At 45.5% G+C, this 23,012-nt stretch overlaps 1 protein-coding gene across 1 annotated transcript; it reads right to left on the minus strand.

Moving 5' to 3' along the window:
• Positions 1–4,136: 4,136 nt before the first annotated feature.
• Positions 4,137–8,288, minus strand: egr1 (early growth response 1). The gene is made up of 2 exons (XM_070962583.1): positions 7,564–8,288; positions 4,137–6,732 (listed from the first exon to the last, which is right to left on the minus strand). Exons 1-2 carry the CDS (start codon positions 7,772–7,774, stop codon positions 5,411–5,413), a joined length of 1,533 nt encoding a protein of 510 aa, XP_070818684.1. The 5' UTR covers positions 7,775–8,288; the 3' UTR covers positions 4,137–5,410.
• Between the last annotated feature and the right edge of the window lie 14,724 nt (positions 8,289–23,012).

Raw genomic sequence — 23,012 nt, forward strand, 5'->3', positions numbered from 1 at the left:
CTATTGATGATAGTTTTGTGGCAAGATTAGAGCAATGCAGCTCTCTGCTAATCTATACTACTGCTCTACTGATGTCCCCAAATCATTGCGAGACAGTACAATAATTTACACTAGTCTCCCACATAAACACTTCCTTTATTTCTTTGTTTTCAAGTGTTGTTATTTAGGAATTAACGTCTTGCACGGTGTCGTCAGAAGCCTCTAATTTGCAGTAGGAAGCCATCTGCTGCAGAACATGTATCCCTCTGATGAAAACAGACAGGTCTCTGAGAGGCATGACTGCATTTATTTACCCAGCCTTGGAGACCCTTCTCAGGGATTGCATATGATAGTCAGACTCAGAGACAGAAAAGAAAACAATTCGTGCCCACTTACTAGCCTCAACATATAAAGACTTATGAGGGCCTGTTTGCATTTCAGAGCCACCCAGGTGCCTTTTGTGAAGCTGTAGTGTACTTGATGCTGAGTTGAAGAGGTGTCATATTTGGAGGTACTTAAGCATGCACTGTTTTGTTGTGTGTTCAAAGCCGTGTACTTCAAACAAGCATGGCTTATTAAGTAGAGCTAAAGTTGCCAGGACACCTGTAGATTATTGTGGAAGTGATACGTCAAAAATCTCTTTTGTGTGCCACAAATAATTTCAAAGCTGCTTGTGAGTTGTGCTGCTCTTACATCTCGTTGTTTTTGAACAGGTACAGAGCCAGCACATATGCAAAAGATTCACACATCTTAACCCAGAAATGGAGAGCAAATTTGTGGCATTTTGATTATCTATTATGCGCCCGTGTGTCTTGATGTGCAAAGCAGAGCATCTGTTGTTTCAGGTTGGTCTGTCTGTGCTTCATTTACAGCACGAGGAGATAAATGTGCATGGACTGCTGCATTTTGCCCAGGTTCGTCATGCTTATACTCTCTGACTGATATTTGTTTCAAACTGTGATATGCCAAGCACGTTTGCTGAATGCTGTGTCTGTGTAAATGTTGCAATCTACCTGAAATGTAACCGTGAAGAGGCTGGAAATCAAGCAGTTTAAATATAACCTACTTATCCCAAAAGGCTCAACAGGTGTCAAGTGCAAGAGGCAGAACAGGAGAAAGCACCTGACGACTGTATCAGCGTTCCCTATCGGCAAGATTAAAAAAAACCTATCCCAGCAAGGCTCTGAACATGAGATCAATGGAGCATATTTAAAAGACATTAGAGAGAAGTCCTCCTGTCATATCCCTGTGATAAAGTACAGGAATCTAGCCTTCCAGCATTACAGCACCGTGTCTGTATGAAGGTGTTTCTCCAGTGTCTTTCCTCCCGTGCTTAATCTCTATGTGTAGATGAAGGATGGAGCATGGCCAACGGTGCCTACGTTCCGTGCCGGACTCTGGGTCATCCTCACCGACATTGGTCCCTCCCCAGCGGCCCGGGAGATGTCAAGGGGGGAGGGCAGAGGAGAACGGATAGCTGCTGGCCCTGGAGCCCCTCATTCACTCTGTAACTTGCTCACATTAAAGAGAGCTCTAATCACTGCAGGGACTTGGCCAATGATGTGCTTATCAAACGGCATATTTCAAAAAGGCATCTTAAAAGGCCCGAGGGCGAAGAGGCAATAAGAGCACATTTGTATGTGGATGAAAGGGAAAAGTGTAGACAGACCTTGCGTCAGAATACAGAGGGGGGGAGATCATTAGCATCTGCGGCAAAATACGCACAACCAGAGAGGGCGAGAGAGGTAGAGACAGAGTGGGAGAGAGAGGGAGAGAGGTGGTAGTGGGGTGGGGTTCGAGGGTGTGGAGGGAGAATGAATGGTTCTTTTCGCCATTCGTCCTTTTTTGTTTTACACAGTTCCCAAAAAGAATAAGAGAACAAATACATTTTTGAACAAAGGCAGGGCTCTTGAAGTGGAAGCCCGTTGGGGGCATGAGGTGGCTCCACTGTGGGTTACAACAGAGTGAAGCCACGATGCAACTGCACTCCCAATTCCTCTCATGCTCCTCTCACACCTCCCTGAACAGAGCAGGCTCAGCACGTGAGCTTTGATACACAAGGAAGAGCCTTGAATCAGAGCAAGAGGATATGATGGGCTACACAATTCGCTCATACATACTCTGAGGGATATTGGCTGTCTGTCTCTCTAGCATCTCGGTTATGGACTGTGACAAGACTTGAAATATCGTCTCTGAACATAAGAAAGGGCTGAGAAGCACAGTCTGTGGTTTTCGCATTGAGTAAAAGAGTTTCCTAAAAGCATGGTAGTATGAGAAAGTTGTGATGCAAAAGCTGCTGAATGGCTTTTGATTTGCAGCCAGGGACCAAAATAATGCTGTAAACAATGACAGGAAATGACAGATTTCAGGATTTTAAGCCACACAAGGAGACTTGAGATGTGCCTAAAAAAGCTGTATGTGCTTCTGAGTGGAGAACATCATTGTTAAGACATCAAGATGATTTAACTCAGCAAAAGATCAACCACGGCACTGATTTGCGTTTGTGTGTCTGTAGTATATCCTCTTATCTATGTGTATTTCACTTATTTATGGAATTGTAGCAGTGACGTACATTCCATCCAAGAAAATTCATCATTGTTAGGTTGCTATTTTTTGCTGCCTTTCGCTCTATCATTTGACAGTGTGCACTCAAGCAGACGCACACACACACACACACACACACACACACACACACACACACACACACACACACACACACACACACACACACACAAACTGTGTCAGCAGATGTAAGAGTGGTGTCCAGGTACATGTGTTTCATAGGGATGCTGAGCTTTAACCAAGGAAACGCAGAGCAGAGCAGAGCAGAGCAGAGCAGAGCAAGGGCTGCTAACACGGCAAATTTCACACAATTACACGCTTACACATCGGCGCAGCAGCATGCAGACACACAGCAGGAAGCAACTACATTAGTCAGAGTCTATAGACAGTCACTGTGTATAAGGCACGCTAATGCTTACATGCATGCACGCACACACATGCACTGATGCAAACACACACAACTCAACAGACCCAATTTAGAAAGTCAATTTGGGATCAGGAGACCAATTATCTTAATTATTTTCCTTTTCCCTCCATCACTCTCTTCTACTTGTTTTCCTGCTTTCTATTTTAGCTGTGTTTGCATTTGTGAGTATTTTGGTTACTGTATTTCACAACACAAAATTACTCCAAAGCTCAGAGAGAAAAAACTTAGGAAGCCTCTTGTCTACATGGGCTAAAAAAAACCCAAGCTGTTTTATTTTCATACTCAAACATGTAGCAAGAATCCCTCGCCTCCAGAACTGTGGCAGATGAATAATGACGGTGCGACGGGGCTGTTATTATATTCTGCTTGAAAAACCAAAAGAAACAGCGGTTAAACCTTCAGGGCCAGTCTGTTCAGCTGCACCCGTGCAACAATTCAGTCTAACCTACACAGATATTGCCCAATTGTGTGTTACAGCTCATTCACTACGAGGTGACAGCATCTTGCCAACCACATTCGTGGAAAAGAAGGTAATTATCATGTGATGGATTTCACCTGCACTCTGTGAAAATAACCCCATGCATGTCTAAGCACAGCCGGGTTCCAAATATCCCTCTCCAAAAAATGATTCCTTTAACAGCAGAGGAGGAAAGAAATATTTTCTTTTGCCATTTTGCCAAAAGATCAAATTGCTGGAAGTCTGTGTACTCAACAGTAAGGGCCAGTGTGTATCATAAAATCTGAAATGAAATGGAAATTTAGATAAGCTTAATATCTTCAAGAGCATGTTGGATCTAGATAAGGATTCCTCATCTTCAGTGTTTATAGGCATGGGAGTCATGCGTTAGTGTTATCAATAATGCAGGGTTCAATTGGAGAACAGCGATACGAAACAGAGAGTTTCCATAAGATTAAGTTGTGCAGATTTTTCTCAAATTAAAGGGTGGCTCTCTGTGATGTGAAGTCGTGGTGTCAATCCCACTCATAATCTGCATACAATTAACATGTAAGATGATGGAAAGTATTATGTTCACGTATGAGGGATGTACAGAATGAAATGACGGGTGGGATGTAATGTAATGAAGATGTCTCCATATAAAATGTTTTTAGGCACCAATGGAGATATTTGAAAACACAAAAGACGAACGATAAAGAATGAAAACAAATATACATATATCTTCATATTTTTATTTATATTTCATTTCTGGGAGGATATCTTGTACACCAAATATCCCATTGGCAGTTAAGCGCATTCAATGTGTTTAGAAGCCAGAAACAGTCACTTGTTTTAACAAACACAAATACAAAATTAAGATAACCACAAAATAATGAACTGCATGTATATAACATACAAAAGAATCCCATGCCTACTCAGTAGGTAACTTCAACATTCCAGCTCTTGAAGATGTGGATATTTACATTTAAGTTTTACAAAAATATACTTTATAATTTTTCTCCTTTTTTGCTTACATTCTAATGAAATGAAGCGGTGCCCTCATAGCTCGTCCCTTTTTCCTCCCTCTGAGTATGACTTACATTCTGTAACAAAAATATTCCCTCAACCCTTAAGGCGAGATGCAGTGCATCCTCTCTCGCTCGCGCAGCCGAGTCACAACATCAGCAAGGCTTCACAAAAGGCACCAAATAACGGGAGTGTTTGTCTTGTTTAGTTTTTTTTTAAATGGTTTTTTTTTTCCTTCTCTCTATTTTTCCATATAACCGAGCGATATGTCACATGTGAGAAAGAGAGAAAGAGATAGTACCAGTGGATGATATTTACAAACAGAAACTAACATCACTCTTACTCATGCTTGAATACTTAAGTGCTTTTTTTCAAACAATGTCAAAACATATCACAGCATCATCACTACATAATAGAGAAAGTATGTAGAAAATATGGCCCTGCTCACTTCAAATAATACAATGCAAATATGCAAATAATTTTTCACATCAATGGTACCAAAGAATGATAAAAACAAAACATGGCACATGTACAATATACATATATGGTAGCTTATGTATATCATTCAATGTCTTTTGTACTGTATGAGTGCCTGCAAGGGCGAACGTGCCTTAGCACCACAACTGCTGGCAATCTGTTTGTCTCTTGGTTTTTGTGTACCTAATAGCAGAGACCGTCAGTGCCGGTTTCTACTCTCTATCTGTTGAGTCCCTTATGCATTTGAAGTGCTGCATTTGTTTTACAGAGACAGAAAAAATCCCTTTTCATCTTCTATTGTCTTTGCCCAGTCCTTGACATGTGTCTTTTTCTCTCTTTCAGGTAAATCTCAGGATTCACCTAACACTGCACAGGGAGCAGACAGAAAAGTGCTTTTTGGAGGGGAAAACAAAGTCTTTTGATGCTGATTTCTTTTCCCTCAAAGAACCTTAAGGAAGGAGAGGTGCGGAGAGACTAAAAAAAGTTTTTCTCTTTGCTCTTTCTTAGCAGATCTCGATTGTCCTTGGGGAGAGAGTGGTCTGCATGTCTGATAACGGGGTGGGGATCGGGGAGCTGTAGATGTTGGAGGCGACTGAGGAGGGGAAGGAGGAGGCGACCTGTGATTGAAAGGTGCTGGACATGGAGACTGATGGGTAGGTGGTGGCGACAGAAGGAGATGGATAGGAAGTGTGGACTGGAGAGGAGTAGCAGGAGGTGACAGGAGAGGGGTAAGAAGACACTGGAGAGGGGTAGGAGGTGATGGGTGAAGGGTAGCTGGAGGCAGGTGAAGCGGCTGATACCGGCACTGCTGTTACTGCCACTGCTCCCGCCTTCTCTGCTTTCTTGTCCTTCTGCCGTAGGTGGATCTTTGTGTGCCTCTTCCTCTCGTCACTGCGGGCAAACTTGCGTCCGCAGATCTCGCAGGCGAAGGGCTTCTCACCGGTGTGAGTGCGGATGTGTGTTGTCAGGTGGTCGCTGCGGCTGAAGTTGCGCATGCAGATGCGGCACTGGAAGGGTTTCTGGCCCGTGTGGATGCGGATGTGACGTGTCAACTCATCAGAGCGTGAGAAGCGTCGATCGCAGGTCTCCACGGGGCAAGCGTAGGGTCTCTCATGAGGAGGCGTCTTGCTCGGCCGGGTGGGATACTTGCGCATGCGGCTGGGCTTAATCAGCTGGGACTGGTAGACACTCTTTAAGTCCTGGGAGCCTGTTTGGGTGGCAAAGGCCTTGATGGTGGACAGAGGAGTAAGGGAGGGCTGGCTTGACTGACTCTGGAAGGGCTTTTGGTCAGGTGGCACCAGGCTGATCTCTCCCTGCTGCTGAGGGAACAGGTAGTCAGGAATCATGGGCACAGGGAAGCTAGTGCTGCAGGTCTTGCCATTGGGGTATGCTGGAGGGGGGTACTGCACTGCTCCGGCCGAGCTGGGAAAAGCCTGGCCCTGGTCTGGGAAGATGTCAGAGTTGGGGCTGGAGTAGGTCGGGGCGGCTGAGTAGATGGGGTTGGGCTCGCTGTGGTGAATTGATGAACTGAGGCTGGAGCTCTGAGATGAAGAGGAGGTAGAGGAAGAGGAAGTGGAGGAGGACGGGACGGATGAAGTGGAGGACGAGGTGGTCTGTGAGGAGGCAGATGAAGAGCTGGAGCTAGGGGCAATATTGCCCATCAGACCGGTGAACAGGCCCAAGATGGGCTCCGCCCAGAGGCTGTTGCTGCAGGTGGTGGCGGGCTCCAGGGTGAAGCGGCCTGTGTAAGAGATGGGCGGCAGCCTCTGGGTGGGGTAGGTCTGCTCTGGCTTCTCACAGTTGAAGGGGATATCAGGTAACGTATCTGCAGGGAGCACAGAGAAAGGGGAGACATTAATCAAACTGTCAATATCCAGAGGGAGAGAGAGGGGGAATCCTGCCAGAGCGGTGGACAGTGTATCACCCGTCTCTTCTGTGACAGATCAGTCAGGTGCCCACACAGTGACAGACCCCCCCCAACTAAACTCATACACCCTAAACTCTGAAACTGTCTGTCCACACCTCAACAAGAGCTGCTGTGTAGGCTTTCTATACTCTCCTCTGCTCACAATCTGTCGATCTTTCTTTCATTCTTTCCGTCTTCCTGTCACACACGCGCGCGCACACAACCACGCACATTCTTGAAGCCCATCACAGAGCCCGAGGCGATTGATTAGCGAAACTGCAGTTCAGCCGGTTTTAGGAATGCAATTTGAATTGAGCTGTAGGAGTGTCTAGAGGCATGCGGTGACTGAGCAGTGTTTGAGTCCTCAGACACTATCAATAAATTGGTATTAAGTAAAATTTTTTAATTTCTCTGTGTTTCTTTATTTGTGGAGTTCTGCAAATGTTTCAGCTGAAATATAATTTACTTGTCGCGTACAATTCTAGTTTAAGTGTAATAAAATTTATCACCACAAGCCCTGATAAAACAAATGAATACAGACTTGTAACTAAAAATCTTAACATGTCAGCTGTTGATCAGTTAACAATGTGCAAAGCAAAACATAAATAATAATTAAAGTTAAGCAGCCGTTTATTTCTCAGGCTCTGTTCTTGGTTTAGTGTAGCTCAGCAGATCTAATCTAATCTTTAGTTCAGCTTTACATGCAGCATAGAAAACCAAAGGCAATAGAGGCAAATCCGCAGCTCTTACCTCCAGCAAGGTGGTCGTACTGTTCTCCTGGCTCTCCAGAGCCAAAGCCTGCACCTTCGGGCGCGGAGGCGGTGAGGAAGGGTGTCCCTGCAGAGCTGAGCATCATCACCTCCTCCAGCTTGGGGTAGTTATCCATTGGGGAGTGAGGGAAGCTCAGGGGCTCTGAGATCTGCAGGGCTGGGAGGATCATCTCGGTCTTGGCTGCAGCCATCCTCTGTGCTGTCCTCTGGTGCTGGAGCTGCAGGGCTGAGGCTGCGCTGGTGACTGGTGAGGAGTGCAGGGAGGCTGGGTGCACGCTGACAGAGCGGTGCCTCGCAGGTGGAGGGAATCACTTAGCCCAGCTCGGGGAGCGCTGCACGCTTCTGCTGATGCTGAGGAGACGCTGTCTTCTGCTCCGAGACTCTTGCTCTCCAGTTGTCCTGTTGCTCTCCTTTTTCTCTCAGAGATGAGTAAAGATCCACTTGTCTTTTCAGAAAAAATCAAAAGTGTCCTTTATACTCATTCCCTAACATTCATCAAAATTAATCAACAAATTAATTTTGATTTTTTTTTTTAATCTATGGATTAAATAACTTATCCAATCAGGTTTTGACCGTCTTGGATGGATGTTGTTTTGAATTGATTTTTTACTTTTGTTGTGATATTTCTCAGTAAGGGAGTTCTATGTGTTTGTCTATCTATCTCTGCTCTAACAGTTGCTCTTGTGGGCTCTCAGGGCTCTCTCTGAGCAGAGAGGTTTCCCCGCTCCTTTTATACCCTCTTGCCGTGACGTAGATGTCCATATTTGGAGCGGAGGAAGCCCATATTTAGGCACTGCAGTGGAGGACACATGACGCTGGCCTGAGGGGAAAGCAGAGAGGAGAGTCTTTATATTAAGCTCTCGCTGTAAATTGCGAGGGCAACGCCGCTCTTCCTCGGTCCCGAATCAATGTGTCTTTATAGCAGAACAGCTCCGTGAGACAGCAGCATAATTCTTGCTCTCTCCCGGTCGCCCCATAGATTTGATTTGGATTTCCCATCTGTGCAGCAGTCTGCGCCGCTGCCGGAAAGCCCGGCTCCGCCGTGCCTTATAAGGTCGTGACTACATAAGGACCTATTCCGGTGGGTTTCCATTTCCCTGTCCTTATTTGGAACTTCCTGAGGCTGCGCTGATCGCTGCTTGGCAGTGAATGAGAGGCTGGAGTGCAAATCACGTCCTGCGCTCACAATAACTAATGTCAGCAGCAGAATCCTGCTCCTCTGTTTTAACGCACAGCTTCAGCGGAACTGTTAGGCGAGACTTTATGTGAAAAACTTACTGCAGCTGACAAACTGCTTCAGGTTTTGTTAATGTTAGAACATGAAAGAATAAGTGCGTGTGCGCTAATAATAACCAAAACATAATTTCAACCACAAAATGCAACAGTTCTACTGAGCTCTATTCATGATACACATACATTTTCATCCAAAACGAGCACAAATAAGATCTCAGATTCATTCGGGATCTAAGCTTTCTTTTACAGACTTAATATTCATACAGTGTTATGTCCGGAAGATACATTGCCATGCATTTCTATTGCCTATAAGCTTACTGATTATGAATAATTAGCCGACATGTGAAACGGATTTGAACTTTTGATAGAATTTAGGGTGTTTATGAGGCTATGAGCTCAAAAATGTAAGACTGTGCAAACTCTGCTGGCTGGTAGCAAACTTCCTCTAAATTAACTTTGCATCTCTCCCGGCTGTGTCATTGATTAATGAGACCAGATAGCCGCGGATGCTGACGAGGTGTGGGGTGATCCGTCTAATTGAGGGGTGTCCCCGACTCAATATTCGGGGAATCTCTCTGCCACTCAGCGGCCTAATGGGCCGCATTAACAACGCTGCGCACAGCTGCCAGGACGCCTGCGGGATACCGATGTTCCCCCCGGCTGCTCCAGCTTCGGCTGGCGCGCTAGCACTGCTCGGTGGATGCTGACGGGAAATCAATGTGTTTCCCTTGCTGCTGACTGGATCTATATGCGAGCAACCTCATTGGGAAACATCGTGGGCAGGAGACGCTTTGAGGTGGCCTGAGAGAGAGAGCTTGAGAGAGAGAGAGAGAGAGAGAGAGAGAGAGAGAGAGAGAGAGAGAGAGAGAGAGAGAGAGAGAGAGAGAGATGATGATGATGATGATGATGCGTTGGAGAGGGCAGTGCAGGTGAGACCCCCATACCTAAAATAGGCTTTTCATTTAATTTGCCTCAATCTACTGATGGCATATAGCTCTTAAACCATGTTCAACTGCCCTTCATCTACAGGTGTTAGTATATAGATAGGCACATACGTACCTACATATGAAAACAAAGCAACACAATTCAGGTGCACACTGTAGGTTTTTGGTCTTTACTGGATCGCATTCTCTCCCAGGCGTTTCCCATTCAGCCTCTGGCAAATCTCTCTGTTTACCCCCATTAGACTGATAGCAAAATTCTGTCATATATTATGGATGATCTGGAGCAGAGGCTCCTTCACAAAATCCAAATAAGCCTGAAGTAGAGGGCGCAGCTGGAGAATGTGTAATGTTGTTTATTCATACAGTCAGATACATATAAATGATCAAATCTAATCACTTTTGAAGGTATGTGGCTCTGCACAGTGGCGTTGCGTTATAGAAGGAAAATGGTGCACTCACTGCACCCACACACACACACACACACACAATGAGAGTTTACATTTTGTTTTTCAGCATGCCACTCTTCTCCAGGCCTGTTAGTTTGAGGGAAACAAAAGACGAGAAGCCCAGGACATGATGATGGTGAGTTGCACAAAGCGACTGTAACTGTGTGGCGAGGTGGTGATGCCAAATCTAAACTCCTGTCTGCATCCTTCTGTGCTGTCATGCATCAGTTACCGAGGTCGATAAATTTGTGGCAAAGCAAAGAAGAAAGAGCAGAGAGAGCAGATGAGAGAACTCATCATCTGATGACAATGTAATAAAATCAGGTTAGGGAAAACTGTCAGAAAAGTAATAAAGTAATAAAGATGATAAACAGTTCACAGTGGCTGTTTGGGCCTCCCTTCACTCTGATGCATAGAGGGGGCGGAAGCCAGATGCTGTAAGGGCAGGGGAAGGAGAATTAGTATGTGTGTGTGTGGATGTCGACGTGCATGATGTGTGCACTGTTGCATGTTTGTGCATGTATGTGTGTGTTTGGGTCAGCCAGTTCATTCTCCTCAGTGTGTTCCCCATTGCTGCCCACACAAACCAGCCAGAGGAGTCCTCGCCTGATGAAACTCCAACGCTCTGCCAGCCGGCGAGAAAGAAAGGCTCTCCCATTACCTACGCAGCCACCACACCCCTGTTCTCACACACACACACACACACACACACACACACACACACACACACACACACACACCCTGCATGAGTGCGGTTGATATTTAATCATGCCCCAATCTGCCATGGAGAAAATACAAGGAAGTACATGGGGAAGCCAAAAAAAGAGAGAGGAGGTGGAAGAGAGGAGCATAAAAATAAAGGGTGAGGGGAAAGAGAGCGAGCGAAGAAATAGAGATGTATACTGTAGATAGCGAGCAGTTGGAGGCAGGTTGAGAAAAAGAGATGGAGAAGGTGGGAGGGAATGGTGAGGGCGATAGAAAAATAGAAAATAGAGAGACCGAGAGAGAATCCTCACACCCACATGCTGTACGTGGGAGCAAATACCAAGCTTTGTGCTGGCATTTGTCAGCAGCCCAATGCCAGGCAGTCATTCAGGGTGACAGGACAGACAGACAGACACTCCTGCTCCTCCGTCACACCTCCTCACCTACTGGGCCACCCACGCCGACCAGTGGTGCAATCCCTCCCCATTAGCATACAGGTGTGTTCAGCCTTGTGTGCTCCCATGATGGGCGGACCAAGATTAGAGGGTGGACGATGACAGTTACCAAAGCCTGCCTGTTACATAATGTGGCCGAGGGGATGGGGAGGGAGGAATAATGTAATGACAGAGAGAGATACACGAAGAGAGAGAGAGAGGACCTGGTTATTTTGGAGCACAGTATGCAGCCATCACAGTTTCATTTTGTCATGTGCGATGGGGGTGAGAGTGGTGGACTTTAAGATGATAAAAAATGAAATGTGGCATTGATGTGTTGGGGCCTGTATAACACACGGGGAGAAATGATAATTTAATGGGTGAAGAGCAGAGGGCTGATGGTCTCGGGCAGAGTGACAGGCTGAATATTAGCCCATAGTCATGGAGTGATGGGGAGGGAAGCAGCGAACATGATAGGAGGGTATTTGATAAATGTCATTTTTCCTCCCAGCTTTTAAAGTGACGCAGCGGGAGTGTGCGGCCTGACCTTTTACACACACAGCGAGATGGGCCTGGGAAAAGACGTGCTGGCACGAGGGGGTTGAAATCTCGAGGAAACTGGCAGTGCAAAGGGGTCACGGAAAATCTCTGGACTAATTGACATGAATGGAAAGCCAAATGGATCTAATGGGATTCTGGAAACCACAGTCGATGAAAACATCCAGTCCTGTCTGTTTAAATACTTGACACCTCAACTCGGCACTCCAGTCATCATAAACCTTGGCTCACATATTGAAATCTAACACAGCCCATCACAATACAATGCAGAAGATTACGGCACACCACCTGTTGCTGCGCTGTAGCAGCCAGACATTTTTATTTATTTTTTTGCTGTGTTCAGAGGAGTCCAAGAATGCCGGGAATGCTGGCCTTGTGTTCGTGGCTTATGATTAAGTTGTGGGTAAAGATCACACGTTTTCTTTTACTGTGCAAGCTGACCTACTGAAGCTTTAGGCCCCAGTGATGAAAAACAATCTGCTCGCACTTCACAGTCAGTGCATGCACCCCTCCCTGTCATACACTCCCCCCTCCCCACCCCAGGCTGTGGAGCAGGATTCATGTAAGCATATCACACAGAAACAGGACCCTGGCATCGAATAGCTGCTCTATCTGCTTATCTGCCTGTTGTTGATGGTAGGTGACAGAGAGACAATTACCAAACACATCCCAGAGGATGTGTGACTCACCGAGCCCCCGGCCTGTTTGTCTGATGCTTCTGACAAAAGATCTGACCCCTGACCTTTCATCTCCCGATGAGTCACCGGTAGCGCGCTGAGAGACGGGGCTTCCCCACACCAAGCCGCAGTACAGCAATGGGTAACATTTAAAGGTTGTCACAAAACACTTTTCTATTTGTCTGACTTGTGCACACCATAATGTGGGTGGCAAGATCCCAGCTGATGTATAATAGGTCAGCGCTGCGTATGGCATCTTCAGTGTTACTGTCCTTTTTTTGATTTATTGGTTGGTGCTTGAGAAGCTAGTGCATTAGCTTAGCAGATCAAGTGCCAGATCAATGACCACTGAGACCGCTGCTTAAAATAAAATATTCTATTTAAAAATACTATTGAATTTACCACCTAGATAAGTAAAGGCGCCTGTTGTGCTGTTATTGATTTTGAGATGAGATTTGGCTCATCTCACAGTCTTTGTACAAACTGTATCTGAGACAAAGCCTGAAGATACAGCCTTTTCCTGAGTGAGGCATCTAATACAGACATCTCCTGGTGCGCCTTCCTCTTTGCTCCTTCTTGTCAATCAGGGGTGGAAAGTACCTATGTAGATCTAATCACCTTCTGCAAGCAAGTACAATTTTGAGGTACAAACGGTATAGGCTACTTTAGCATTTCCATTTTATGCCACTTTATACTCACACTCCATGCAGTATTTTTACATTGTCATATTGGTTCTTTTGCTTAACTGAAAGGTCTGAGTACCTTTTCCAGCACTGCTGTCATGTTTTTAAACAGCCTCATTAGCCACGTTGTGAAGGAGAAACTCAGGCACAGAACCAGACCACAGTCACTTTAAGTTTACTTCAAAGCTGCCTGGATGTTGCGCCTTCTTGCAGTGGGACAGAGCTTCCTATTGGCTGATTGACTGTGCTGACTAAAACCCACTGCTCTTCATGCTGCTGACGTCTTGCAGACAGAGAGACCGACAGGAAGGAGCGAGGGAGGCAGAAAGATGTGGCCTCAGCGTCCAGACTGAGCAGCAACTGGTTTGTTGTCTTTAGCCAACACGTTTGGGTGTGACTCATGTGCACACGTACTTGGAGCAGACAGAAAACATCCAGACTCACAGACCTGTTTTTATTCTACTTCAGTCTTCAGATTTCTGTCAGGAATTTAAACTTTGCTTGAGTCCACAGTCAAATGGACCTCTGCCAGTCCACATCTGTTTATGTGGAAGAGCGGCTTTGTGCAGCGTGGGTTTATTATTGCATCAGACAGTCACGCCATCACCCCTGCTCACTCCTTGGACCTTGACGTTTATTGAGAGAATGGTAAGAAAGGGGAGATAGTTTGGTTTTTATCTTTTCCTCTCTGAACCAAAAGCTATAAACACAAAGCCTGAGCTACTGAAAATTTGGTAAACTAAACCTGAATTTGCCCTGTCTCTCAAAGGATGACCCGTCTAAACTTGGTGTTATACAAACAGTCAAGGCGCGCACACACACACACACACACACACACACACACACACACACGCGCACACACACACGCACACACACACGCACACACACACACGCACACGCACACGCACACACACACACACACACACACACACACACACACAAACCTTTAAGTTGTTCTCCAGAGTTTATTTGAGTTTTGAGTCAGATCAGAAGTTGCCAAGACAAATAGTCTCCTTGGGTCCAGTGGCCAAAGCTGTTCCCAATAACTTCCTGTGAAGTGAAAATGACAGCCGGAGAGGCATATCTGCTCAGGTGAGAGTTATTTGTTTTGTAGTGTCGAAGCTGAAGTAAAGTGAAGGGGTAGAGAGGGTGAGCGGCAGAGAGATAAATGGGTGAGGAGAGATACAGAGGCAAAGGAAGTGATGGAAAAGCTGAGCCAGAAAGCGACTGAGACAGAGAGTGAAAGAGAAAGCGACTGTCGCTGGGTTGTTGACAGGTGGGCCTCAGGGCAGGTACGACAGGTTGATTCAGGTAAGCCCGTCTCCCTCCTCTCCCCCACCTTCCAACCCTCCCCTCTACCCGTAGCTGGAGACTGCCGATGTGGGATAGCCTACAGGGCTGAGGAGACAGGTCTCCATCAGAAAGCCCCCCAACCCTTTACAATCATACGATAATCATTTAACTCTGAGTGCCACACGTCAACAGGCATGACGGCTGACGAGACAGACAGACAAGATGACAAACAACACTAACTGCAACACCCGTTGTATGCTTCCAAGGAAAAAGACAAAAAAAAAAAAACAAGGAATGGAAGGAGGGAGGAATGAATAAATGAATAACTGACAGAAGCATTTGGCTTATGGGACAATGGGTTTTTGAGGAGTTGAGGCTTGGGGGCTCCATGTCTCTTAGGGTCATTTGAAGCGAAGAGTCACCAACAAATTTTGTAAAATTTACAGCAGTCAGATGATAAAGCATCTTAAGTGAAAAGTAATTATAAGTAATCTAATTGTCTCTAATGCTTTAAATTTAGATTATCTATTACAAATTAGCAGGGTCAGAGTTGTTTCTCATTCTCTCTCTCTATGTGAGGACTTAGTGACTGGGTGTGCAGGTTAATGGTGCAACTGGATTAAGGAGACTAGAGTCATACATAATGCAGACATTTACCTTAATGGGAGAAACGTGACTGGTAAGCAGTGTTTACATTAAAGGAGGGTGAGAGTTCAGCTGAGCCGAGGGAATATTTTTCTGCCTACGCTGGCGGCAGACAGTGTAATGAATTTCTATAAAGCGCACTGCAAATAAAAATAAAGACACACAAAGGAGATTGCATGTTGATGGTTGTCGGGTGATGCTGACAAGGAGAAATGGGTGAGGACGGCGTTGAGACTTGCAGTAGTCCACAGTTTGTAAAAGACATCCAGTAGCCCCGGTTTACCCTCTTCTTTCTTTCAGCTGCCAGAGTCAAGATTACGGAACAATAAACTCAATTAAATACAGGACTTTAACACATGTATGAGGAGGAGTGATCAAACAGGAAGTAAAAAGCTTTTATATTACCTTTATTACCCACCTTTCAACGAGAACACACACACACACACACACACACACACACACACACACACACACACACACACACACACACACACACACACACACACACACAGGTTGCTACAAGGACATAAACTGACGCGCTCCATTATTTGTGTTTGTCTTGCTGTCCAAACACACCACGCACGTGGCGTATTGAACACAAACACCCACTTGCACACACATACGATCACGTCCAAGGGCCAACACGGCTACATGTATCCACAAGTGTGCTGACGGCACACACCCAAGCATATAGCCTGACATTCTCTTGGCCACAATACACCACACAATTAAAATAAATCTCGTACGGAGGCCACACAGTGCTGCTTTTTCAACAGCCAAACAGGGGAACAACTCCATAGCAACACCAGAGAAATGCTTACGTATGAGAATATTTGTATATGCACTGCTGGAAACATAAACAGGCTTAGTCTCATAATTTAGTTTAGGAACACAATTTCTCTCCGCGTCGACTTAAAGAAGTCAAAGAGAGAGAAAAACGTGAGTTAGAAAGTCGTGAACTTCCATTTTTCTCGCAGTGGGATTGTGACAGTGTGTGTTCTCATTACGAGCACGCATGCAGCCCTCCATGGGTCTCACTCTCTGAGGCTGTCTCTCCCCCCCCCCCCATCTATCTCTGCATTCCCAGACAGCTTTAGCAGTTCAAACCCTCGCACTGCGGCATTGTCACACACCACACTGGTTGCCATGGAGAAATAGTCCTCCTGGTCTCCAAGGTACCCGAGTCTATTGTCTTTGGCTTCTTTATTTAGATGAAAACATGATTTGTTGGAAGGGATCTACTTGTTTTTTTGCTGCATCTCTTTGCTGCCTTTTCTTTCTTCTTCTTCTTCCTCCTCACGAGCATCAATGCAACGTCGCATGGTGTGTATTGTTTCATTCTTCTCCTTTCCAGGAGTTTGACTGTGCGCATGTGTGCGTCAAGCTCGCCTGATGTTTTGTAGCAATTAATTTCAGTGTGTCTGCATGTCAGCGCCCCAGGAGGGGGGCTGTATAAAAGTTTTCCCCATTGCCACAGCTCTCGCCAGGGCTTATAATTGCCTTCTATTACCAGGGCTGGGTGTCACAGCCTGTCTGTCACCAGGAGACTCTCAACTAGCGACAGATGATGAGGAAAAGGAGTTGGAGTTTTCTCTCTGCTGCTCTTTTTGGCAGAAGACATAATACAGGATATTCTGCGTATACATATACAGTGTATGGTAACACTGTATACATGTACACAGCATAAAGTACTGTATTGTGCTCCAGCTATGTGGCCTTGCTTGTTGTGCTATATGCAGAAATTTGGCCTTCACTGATTTGTGCACCTGTATGGTCGGAGAAGTTGATTTGCTGACACCTGTACAACAAAGGTGTACTCACAAACAACAAGCTTAAGGTGAGCCACATATCAAAAGCAACAAAGAAAAAATGTCCAGCGACTTTAATGTGGCTTTAAAAAGCAGCTGCGAGGGCTTACAAACACTTACAATCAGCGAGCTCTAACCTTTGACCCCGTTTATTTGCATGTTTCCAGCTCTGCTTACAGCTGTCAGCAAGCTGCCGCTTCTGCAGTCGCTGGCAAGCGCGGCTGAAAACCAAACGGGAAGTGACATCACATCCGTTGCTCCGTGATATCACTGGGCTGAGTCGGAGAAAACGATAGAGCGAAAGGAAGAAAAAAAAAGACAGAGCGGAGCGCGGCTGATGGGTGGAAAGAGGAAGCTGTCTGTGTTTCGCTCTCATTCAGTGACTGTGGCTCAGACATCCCAGACTCTGTGGTCTTGTTTAAGGCCAGCCAGACAAATAAACAGATCCAATTTAAGTCACTTATCTACTTAATCGGAGGGGCTACAAACACGCAGTCTTCATCTCCTGCTTTACCCACAGATGACCGCCATAAATCCCCACATATAAAGTTTTTTTGGAGGGGGGGACTTTATAATCACACACACATAAATATTTTTGGGCTAGACTTTGCTGACGTCAGCAGCTGCATTCACCCAGTTAGGTCTTATATTTGCTTTTTGCCTCTTCAAAGTAACCACCAGTTCATTCAGTTGTGTTTAACTCGTGCTCATTTCAGTAATTCAATTTTTTTAGAAGAAATGTCATTCACTTTTAAGTTACTTAAAAGGGTGAGAAATAAATCATAGGGAACATGTGCGTTCTGTACTGTCTGTTAATGTGCTGTATGTACCATCAAACTGCCTTCAAAGATCCAGTGTGTGTATGACCTGTCAGTTCACAGCGACGTTTCTGTTTTTTTTTTTTTTTTTTGCATGCAAGGTGATGCAAAAGTGGAAGGAGAGGTTTCGGAAACTGTGACGCTGTGCTTTGTCAGCGCTGGGTGCAAGGCAGGGTGAGTTACTGTTGTGTGCTTTTGTGGCAGAAGCGTGCGGCAGCTTGTTCCTCTGGCACGGAGGCTAAACGCTGAATGGAGTGGGTGCAGGTAAACATGCTAAAACAGGCCCTCTCGGTAATTGTGCTGCCTTGTTGACATCTTTTTCATTCGCACACCTACTTTTTCTCAATATCTGTCATCATATCACTGACTTTTCTGTCTTTGGGATCTGGTGGTTGGAGGATTCATGCTTCTACTCAGCTTTTAGTGACAAATGTTGGACCATAAGTAACGTGTTAACATTTGTTGAACATTTGAATCACCTTAAGCAAGAATTAGGTGACTTCCTTCTCAGGACTTGAAGGACTCAGAGTAAGTTCCTGTAAATCATTTTTATGATTTTTGAGTCCTTCCACCTTAACAATCCTGCCAATAGAGATACACACTTTAGAGTTGAAGTGTTTCATCACCCATTACCCAACATTTGTTGCTATGATGATGACCATTGTGTTGATGATGGTACTCTGACTGGGCTTGGCCAGAGCCACAAATAGGCACAAACTGTTTTGAAAGTCTTCATTTCTCATTTTCAGAATGGGGAACTAGAGAAAATGAGTCAGAGCAGATGTGTCAAGATGCTGAGACAGCAGACACTGACTCCAGATCAGTTCTATGGAACGGTTTAACAGAGAGATTGAGCCTATACAGGGGTTAATGTAAAGATAGTCCAGCAGTAGAGGTCAGAGGAAAGGTGGTGTTGAAAACACTGAAAATGTCCAAAGGAGCTGGCCTGCTGTGACCAGAACAAATAAACCAGCAGTTGTACTGTATGGGCTGTTGGGAATAGCCAAGCACGTCCACACACACACACACACACACACACACACACACACACACACAAACCCATATCGCTCCTCTGTGAAAAAGCCAGCAGGGAGAAGGGGAAGAGGGTGGATGAGCGGGGGAGAAGGAGGGGAGGACTGTGGGAGAGAGAGGCAGGAGGGAAGGGAGAGGAGGTCTGGAGCAAGTCCAGGGGAACTCCAGACTGCTGTTACCCAACATGCTCTCTCTCAACAGGGGCTGGGAGACTGACTGCTGCTGCTGCTGCTGCTGCTGGAGAATGAGGAGGGGGAGGCACACACAAATTCATGTCCACCCTCACCCCCGGACACACACACACACACACACACACACACACACACACACACACACACACACACACACACACACACACACACACACACACACACACACACACACACTGCCGTGGCTGTGTCGCCATAGTAACACACTGACCCTGGCCTTAAAGTTGCACTCCTGAGCCTAATCTCCTGCCAAGCTCTGAGTAGTGGGGTGGACTAAACCGGCCTATTTATAGCAGGCCCTTTGGCTCATTTTCTACTAGTGACAATAAGAGCTAATCTGCTTTCACCAAAGCCCCACCACATCTACCTCACATATAACCTATCTATAGATCCACGTTAGCAAAAGGACAGGGATGGTGTGAGTTAGGGATGGAGCGACAGGGCTGGGAATAAATGAGAGGGAATGAGTAGGAGGCAGGAAGTAGCAGAGAAAAAAAGAAATACGATGAAAAAGAAACTAAGAGCTTCTGATGATGTGTTCATCTTTTCTTTAACCCCTTAAAAGGTCACTAAGGTTAGAGACACTTGTTGATTAAATAAAGGTCAACTATTACAAACTTTTGTGTCGCTAAAACAATATTCAAAACCAGAAAATTTTGTTCAAACTGTAGTAGAGGTCCCAAAGTTTGAAGATATCAGGTGCGTCAGAACTGGTATCCTGAAATGGGTTCGAATATTTCACTCCGTGTAAACATCAAACAGCTTCAATCAAAAGCTAAAAAGAGCTGATAGTGAATATGAAGTGGCCGTGATAATGTCAAAGTGACTTAAGGGCAAACAAAGAGGGAAAGATTCTTGAAAAGCGGTGAAAACAGTCAGATTTTTACCAATCAGCAAATGTGTAGCGTGTGTATGGGTATGTGTGTGTGTGTGGCTGAACTTACACTGACATGGACACAGACCAGACTTTGGCCAATGTGACTCAGCAGTGCCAAGGGTAATTGTCCCACTATTGGCTTGTGCTCTCCGCCACACCGAGTTAGCGGAGCCAGTCACAGTGAGCAGTGCGTAACTTTAGCCGGAGTCAAACCCACTCTGGCCCTGGCTGCGCTCCAAGTCCGCTGGCCTGTTTCTCAACACCCACCCCCCCACTGCACTGATACTGAGCGTACGCTGGCAGCGCACAGAGGTGGGTTCAGTCGAGGCCTCACAATACCCTCGACACAAAGACGGAGTGGAGCGAGGAGCTGCTTCAGATAAAGGGGCTGATATTGATACTGCCTGTCCTCTGTAGATATCTTCCCGTGATCTGAAGGTGTTCAACAGTGTTACAGTCATGTCTCCTCTCAGTTTGATTGATATGTGGTCTCTTTCACATTGTATTTCTCCCTGTAGCTTGTTGGATGCTTTTTTTTTTCATTTATTTATTTTTCCACTTCTTCTCTTTCATCTTTGAATTTTCCACTCATTGCCTGTACCTCTCTCTTATGTACTGACAGCAGAGGACCATTTCACCCCTTCCTATTTCCTGTGGTACAAAGCTCATGAACCATACATGTGATTAAAATAGCTGATCATATTCTATTCTTACAATCGACATGTGACACTACATGTGGCAGGTTTTGAGGTGGCAGAACTTTCAGTTCCTTAAACAGGGCTGCTTGTGAGGAGGACGCAGCAAGTCAGTATTTTCCGTGACACAAACACACGTCAGTAGTTTTGTTTTCATTTGTCTTGGACACACTTTTAGCTGAAGTAAAGGACCAATCCAATAAACTGATCAATGACGACCACATCTGCGTCAGAAACTATGCGCTGGCTCTCGGTCAGGTGTGAGATTGGCACACAATCAGTGCCAATCAGTCTATTTTCTGACCAGACTTCATTCATGTGATCATCATGGACAGTTTGGCTTTAGGGGCTAACTGTCCTGGCTTGACTAGCTCCTCTCTAACCCCAACGCCTGCTAATTGGCTTGGGCTGTTTCCTTGGTGGCAGACTGCGTCACACAGTAAACTTAACCTCAGCCCAGACATAAGTATATTAACATGGTTAAGTATAAATAGCTCAGAGTAGTTAAATTAAACCTCTGTGTATGTGGAAGTGAGTATTTTGGGCACCTGTGATCTTGTTATTGGTGTTAAATTTAGCTCTGTGGTCCTCACTGAGGAGTGGAAACAGTGACAGGGACCTGTTTTGTCACAACACACTTCCTGTGCACTGAGTAGTGAGAAAACCACAACCCAGTGACGCAACGTTCGGAAAAAAGAGAAAGAAGCAACAGAGAGGCGTGGAAAATCAGCAATGAGGAAGTTGTGGCTTCATTTGAAAAAGGAAAATTGTTGACTGAACTGTAAATGGATACTGTAAGCCAACTGTAAAGTTTCCTGTGTGCGGACTTTCCCCTTTAAGATAACACCAGCACGATGGGCAGTGTTGATAAAGTGAGCCGAGCAGACCGAATGAACTGCCACTACTTTGACTAACGGTGGAATTATTTCTGCGCTTCGTTGCACAAAATGTTCACAACACCTGAATCGATTCCAACAACCATACACACATATAGATGCCTTTTTTTCTCTTTTGTGCTCGCAAGCTCTCGTGCTTTTGTAGCTGCGCTCACTTCCCGTGGGCCATTGTTTGTTGTGACCTCAGCTAAGCACACGGTGCACAGCACAACATGCAGCCTTTCCAGGACCACAAAAAAAGGACTTTATCCTCTGTACTTTAAACACAAATGGGCTGCAGCGTTTCCTGATAAAGCACATCGGAGCATTGAATTAAGAGACAGATTTCTGAAAGTAATCGGTTATATAAACTGCTTATTTATATGAATGAATTTATAAGACACCACTGAGTAAATCTTGCCTATTGTTATGTGATTACGATATTTATAACCACAATCATGAGCTGCGAGTCAGAGGAAGTGCGAAATGAGTGCATGTTAAAGATATTTTTGGTTCATTTGTGTCAGTTACCCCAAAGAGCATAAACGAAGATGCACTCATTTTTGTCTATTTATGTGGGAGTTGGAACACTCTAACGTAACAGCGCCAGAGTGTGTGTGTGTGTGTGTGTGTGTGTGTGTGTGTGTGTGTGTGTGTGTGTGTGTGTGTGTGTGTGTGTGTGTGTGCTTGAGTGTGAAATAGAGTGTTGGAAAGAGACAAATTTATAGTGTGAATTCTCTCTCTGAAACAACACTGAAAGTCATGAATCATCTCTGCTGCTTAGACTTAACCACAGGAAGTACCCATGGAACACACATGTACATACACACCCAGTAAACAAAAGCATAACCAAATACAGTCAGGATGATCTCCTGGAACAAGCGACGAGCGAGAGATAACACATGAACGCAGCCCATAAACTGTAACTGTCTCAGGAGTATATATACATCAAGTTTGTTTCGAAGGATTTCTGCTCATCGATCGCCGGCCTCAGCAACGCAGGACGATTTTTCTTTGAAACAGGCACCAAATCTTGTGGATCAATAAACTTTGGTCAAGACCCCATCACAACATCCAAGCCATTTGCTGCAGAGGACAAAGTTACCATGGTGACCCCGACACACTGGGGACACGTGTAAGAAAGTGGATGTCATAAAGAAGTGTGTGCGTTGTGTTTGTGTGTGGCGTATGTGAGGCGGGGAGAGAGCGAGCGAGCCAGTGCCCAGCCCTGACCCCCCGGAGTCCTTCCTCTTTGTAAACCTTGTTTGGTTCGCTGCGACCAGGCAGAATAGTTGCTCATTATGCCTTTTGTGTGCGCCTGGTCCTGGGGGTGACAGTCATAGCGAAAGAGTCCTCTCACTGATGGAAGGAAGGAATAACACACACACTCACACAGGCACACAAAGTGAACAAGCGATAAGGGGAAGGATCTCAAGGTTAGAGGAAATCCAGGCATGCACATAAAAGAGTACAAAGTGCTTCAGTTGTCCGTGACCT

The sequence above is a fragment of the Chaetodon trifascialis genome, chromosome 5, assembly GCF_039877785.1.
Source record: "Chaetodon trifascialis isolate fChaTrf1 chromosome 5, fChaTrf1.hap1, whole genome shotgun sequence".
NCBI lineage: Eukaryota > Metazoa > Chordata > Actinopteri > Chaetodontiformes > Chaetodontidae > Chaetodon > Chaetodon trifascialis.